Source organism: Prunus mume, linkage group LG1, assembly GCF_029339155.1.
Source record: "Prunus mume cultivar Tortuosa linkage group LG1, ASM2933915v1, whole genome shotgun sequence".
NCBI lineage: Eukaryota > Viridiplantae > Streptophyta > Magnoliopsida > Rosales > Rosaceae > Prunus > Prunus mume.
The window spans coordinates 26876973-26882801 of NC_142698.1; the positions used below are offsets into that span (position 1 = coordinate 26876973).

General features: G+C 36.2%; 1 protein-coding gene across 1 annotated transcript; it reads left to right on the plus strand.

Annotated features, from left to right (window-relative positions):
- The first annotated feature begins 1456 nt into the window (after positions 1–1456).
- LOC103324418 (LOB domain-containing protein 1-like) lies at positions 1457–3347 on the plus strand. Its single transcript, XM_008226475.2, has 2 exons — positions 1457–1850; positions 2427–3347. Exons 1-2 carry the CDS (start codon positions 1566–1568, stop codon positions 2784–2786), a joined length of 645 nt encoding a protein of 214 aa, XP_008224697.1. The 5' UTR covers positions 1457–1565; the 3' UTR covers positions 2787–3347.
- Positions 3348–5829: the final 2482 nt, after the last annotated feature.

The following is a 5829-nucleotide window of genomic DNA, read 5'->3' on the forward strand; positions in this document are numbered from 1 at the left end:
AAATAAGTAGGTCATTAGGCGGTGGTTAGAGGAGGTAGAAAGCTAGCACTGTCTCAGTGGATTCAGCTGCCCAATCACTCACCAAATAAACCCTACTTTTTAACTCATTCACCACAAACCTCTGCCACATGTCACCCCGGCAAAAGCCTACACAATAATTAGTTTCAAGTGTGGACCAAATCTGGATCTAGGTTTTGGTTAACCACATTTTGTAATTCCATTTTGAGAGATGACATGGGGAAAAAAAAAAAAACAAAAAAAGAAGCCAAAAAGGAAAAGGTGTAGGGTTTTGTAATGTAGCTTTGGGGCCCTTCAGAAGAGGAGGAATACATTTTGGTTTAAAAGTTAATGTCAGTGACGGATGGTACGTCAAATCGAAAACTATATATCATTACCGTTCTCATCCAAACCTTTGACTAAATAAATATGACTTTGTTGTGTATTTTTTTGTTTTGTTTGAAATAACAGCTCTATGTATGGCTCGAGTCCGAGAAAATGGGAATAAGGGAGAGAGAGGGTGAGGCGCCAAATTTCCCCTGTTGAAAGTTAGGCAATGTTATTGCTTAGAATTTACAGAGATAAAACAAAATTTCAAAAATGTCTTCGATATGTACAATCATCCACAAACTACGCATTTCAAATCACTTTGAATGTTATTGTGTTTATAAGGATTTGTGTTTAAGATGTCTAAATTCAAAGCTCATATCTTATTTATTACGGATAAAAAGAGAGAAATTAAAAATCTAAGAAATAAAAATTTCTAGAAACACAACTTGTTGGGAAGGAAAGTCGCATGTGAAAACAAAGGCCGTCAGTAGGACACCCCTTGTCCTAGACAAGGGTTAGAAATAGAAATTGTCCTGCATTTTTTCTATCTTTGTTGACAAGGTTTTTCATCATGAGTTAATTCTTAATTTATACTATAACCATTTGACTAAACCCAACCACCCAATTTGATATATGATTAAAGAGCAAGTGAATTTGATTCTCTTTACTTTAACAATTCCTGCAATAAAGATTGCTTCTGGTGCTTGCTTGCTACCACCAAATGAAATTACAGTGTAAATGCAAAAAAGTAAAGATCTATTTGAAGTGCCTTGGTGGTTAAAAAGATGAATTGAGAAGGACTTCTGGAGACTACCGAATTGTTTGTATACGGCTATTTTGATTTTAGACTTTAAAACTTGTGTCTGCAAACTGGGTTTTTTTTTCAGAGGGGGATGATGAATTTTCAAACTTGAAGATAAGTTTTTCCTGCAAAAAAATCAAAAGTGAAATTATATATAATTCTTTCATTAAACCTAACGGCTTCAGAGAAATTAAATAAAAATCTGTCTCGATGTGGCAGACTCAGCAGCCTAATTAAAATATTCAACAGATGACGTCACAATGACACCTCCTCCCAAGGCTTCCTTCTATTTATACTCTAACTTTGTGCTGCAAACAAACCCCACCCCACCTCTCTCTCTCTCTCTCTCTCTCTCTCTCTCTCTCTTCTTCTTCTCCGTTTTCTCTCTCTACACAAAAGCATAGCTTAAAGCTCAAAGCTTAAAGATTTAGCTGCAATGGAGTGCAGTAATGAGACAATGAACACAAACTACACAACCACATCCTCAACCCCTCTGTCTCAGTCTCCTTCTTCTTCACCGTCCTCCCCTCCTCCTCCTCTGCCTCCTACTCCAACTCCAAACCCACCTGTGGTTATAAGTCCTTGTGCTGCATGTAAGATCTTGAGGAGGAGATGTGCAGACAAATGTGTCCTGGCACCTTACTTTCCTCCCACTGAGCCAGCCAAGTTCACTATTGCTCATCGTGTCTTTGGGGCTAGTAATATCATAAAGTTCTTACAGGTACTTTTCTTCATGTACCAAACATGTGGCACTACTTGTCAAAGTAGGTCCATAACTTTGTGTTCTGGAATATTAGATACACAGTAATGTTCTTCTGTCACACTGTAAATTTTGGTAATTACCAAATATGTAGTTTAAATTCACAGTCTAATAAAATTATCGTTCTCTTGTTTGACAAGACAAATCTGACCAGAAGACACGAAAAGGCTTACGTAGCTAGAACTTAAGATCTTTCTCCCGTGTGAAATATCTAGTGTCAGATTTTCCATGGAATATTGTGTTAGTTGCATTCATATACGAAAATTCTAGGAAGTATACACTAGACACAAATGGAGACGTACCAAAATGGTAGGAAATTCCCTTTCAGCCCTTAGCCCAGATATTATTTTTCATCAAGGAAATCAACTACTCTGACTAAATTATGCTGATAACAACAGAACAAGGGAGAAAAACTCTCAAAAGCACCTCTTTTTTTCTTTTTCTTTTTTCTTTTTCTGTCTATTTTCTCAGTTTGCAATCAATTAAATATTGAAGGTTTATTTGTAACTAAATGAAAGAAACATTTCAAATTTTCAGGATCTTCCAGAATCTCAAAGAGCTGATGCAGTGAGCAGCATGGTTTATGAGGCCAGTGCAAGAATTAGAGACCCAGTTTATGGGTGTGCAGGGGCAATCTGCCACCTCCAGAAACAAGTGAATGAGCTGCAAGCACAATTAGCCAAGGCACAAGCTGAGCTTGTCAACATGCAATGCCAGCAAGCCAACCTTGTGGCACTAATTTGTATGGAGATGACACAATCTAATGAGCAGGGCTCTCCTCAGCAGTCACTTGATCACAACTTCATCGCCAGTTCTCATGGCAGCAACCAGAGCAACTTAAGCTTCCTTGATGACACCACCACTCTAGGCTCATTGTGGGAACCACTTTGGACATGAAGAGAAACAAATAATTAAGAGGAGGAATGCTAGCGTCAGTCGAGCATGAGTACGTGACATATCTTGATCAGTGTGAGCTCAACAGTAGGTCTCACACTCGTGCATAACTCAGAATGCATCACGCATGTACGACTGACGCTAGCATCAACTATTAATTAATTATTGTAACACAATGGATTGAAAAAAAACAAAAACAAAAACTTGTTCCAGGAATCCAATCAAATTCTCCTAAGGAGAAGTTGAAGGACACCATATTAATTAATAAATTTTAGGTAGCTCTCTAGTAGGAATGAAGTAGTACTAGATCTTCGGTGTTTGAACAAAAGGGAGGGAAGATGAAAGTTGAGATTGATGTAGTGACTTTGTTTAAGCCTGCTGCAGGGCAAAAGTAGCTAGCTTGGTGGGTCTTTTTCTTTTAGTTCATGTAATATTTTCCATGTTGAAGAGGAAAACAGATATATGTCTGTTCTCAGTCCATTTGTGTGCTGATCTTACTGAATCTAGCTTTAACCAACTTTTGGTCACCTACTTTAATTACTTAATAAATTGATGTTTGATGCATGAATTAATTCCTTGTCCAACTAGCTTTTGACCATCTTTCTCTGTAACGACCTTTAAGCCCACCAAAAGAAAACCCTCTCTCTCTCTCTCTCTCTCTCTCTCTCTCTCAACTTGGGATAAGCACCATGTTTATCAACTAATACAATCAGATTTTATTAATTAGATTGAACTTTAATTTTTATATGGTAACAATTAATTATATTTATCTGCGATTATGAGTTGTGTTGTAATTATGCATGGAGATGAGAAATTGGCAATTAAATTGCATGGGGTGTGTTGTTAAAGAATCTAAAGTCCTATATCGGAAACTGTGGTCCACTACTAATAATATTGAAGCCTTTTGTTTCACTTGTTGAACTTTGAAAGTGATTAATTTAGAGACAATATAACTATTGGTAATAGGAACCCGATGATCCGTGATTGTAAAATCTAACAAGCTTATTATCGTTCAGAATAAAGACACCATTTCAGCATCGGGGTCTGTTTTTATCTGCCTTCATTGGGCAATGTGGACCTATTATGGCTTTGCACCTCTGGCTCTCAATTGAAAATGAAACTTGATGTATTAATTAACTGACAATACATTTTTTAGATTTATCTAACCATATATGCTTGGCTCTTGAAAGTACATGTATGCATGTATACCTTTTGGCTTTGGGCTGGCTACAGATGTTTTGACTGATTCCACAATCTTTTAGTGCATGCTTTCAAGGAAGTAAACAAAATACAATTCCATGGTGACATGACCTTTTTTTTTCCTTTACCATGTTTCTTTTCTGATTGATGCTGCAGCAGCAGCCCCTCCTTAACTTATTTCACACTGATCTAGTTTTCTTGCTAATAAAGGAAATCTTTTGAGTGAATATGCAACTTGACACCAATATTCTTGATTTTCTCTTTTATGGAAAGGTGGGATGGTGTTCGATGAAATGTTTCAAAGAGGTATTCACTACTTTATAAAATAATAATAATAATAAAAGGATGAAGGCAGACTTGCCCATGTTCAATTTCATAAGCTTCGTTGACTCTTGAGCTTCCTTTTATGAAAAAGGGCATACTGTTTAATAAAATGTCTCAAAGAGGCACATTCATAACCTAAGGCACAACTACGTATCTTTAATTTGATGAACTCTATTCATCACACCCCCGTAGTATTCTTGTATTTTTCTTTGTGATATTGTGTTTGATAAAATGTCTTCAAGAGGCATTTATAAGCCCAAGGAAGGTTGAAACACATCACGTTTCTTACACTCTATAACAGTGACTTACAAATTTTTGATGTGATGTTACGTTAACTATAATATAAATCGTATATTTACATGTCAATTATCTATCTTTTTTATTGCAATCGACTGGGGGAGAGAAGTTTCGAACTTCTACCCACATAAGTAAAAGTGAAAAAGCTCAACCAACTAAAATATACTTCACTTATATTTGCACATGAATTCAACTACATCATAAAATAACATGTCATAGAAATCCTTCCAACTATAACCAATGATTAATCGTGGTGGATCAATTAGACATTACTTTTACTGTCCCAAACTGTGACACTTAGCCAATAAGTCACTTGATGTTGTTAATATTAGTTATTACTGTCCCCCGTCCCCGTTAAAAGTCACAATCTTTTTCCTCTTGACAATGATGCAGAAGAATTTTCTCAACAGAACATTGGGCCCCTCTTGATGTGGATCATTGCCACGTGTCCATTTGTTACTCCTCCATTGATAGTAATTAGTGAACTGGTAATCATAGCTTTGATCCCCCCCCTAATTAAACGCGTTTTTGAGGCATAATTCAAATCATGTGCACCCCACGTGCGTGAGTTGATGATGATCTCAGATTCTCAACTAAGCAAAGAAGCAAAGCCAACAAAAGATTGTCACCTGTCGGCAACCGATTGATTCTCTCTCTCTCTGTCCTTTTTTCTTCTTCCTCCTCTTCTTTTTTCCTCGAGAGACAAAATATCTATGTCTCACCCAACATGCCATAATTTTCTATGCTTGAACGGGAACAAAGTCTGTTTTTTTGACCCAATTGTACCTCTACAGAGGCTATAAAATTAAGCAAACCTATTGCAATATATATAAAAAAAATTTATAAATAAAGAAAAAAAAATGAGTTCCACAAGTCAATGATATGATCCTTTAAATTATATTTTTCACTCTCATGACAAGAATTCTTGTGTACTGGTTTATAGTCATTTTTGTACGTGGTGAACTTTATCCAACCTAACATGCTATAGTGTGTAGGAAAGATGATGGCTTTAGAGAGAGGTTGATCATAAGTTGACTGGTTAAACATGTATTCCTTGTTGGCGATTCATAATTATTCAACATATTGGTCATTTGTATTTCTCACTAAGTTTTTAATTGCTTCGTATGATATTTGATTAAATCGGTGTTATTGTGCGTGATTCTCTCTAGATCAATTCAATTTGTTGCGTTTCATCACTATATAATATTTACCTATATTCGGCACC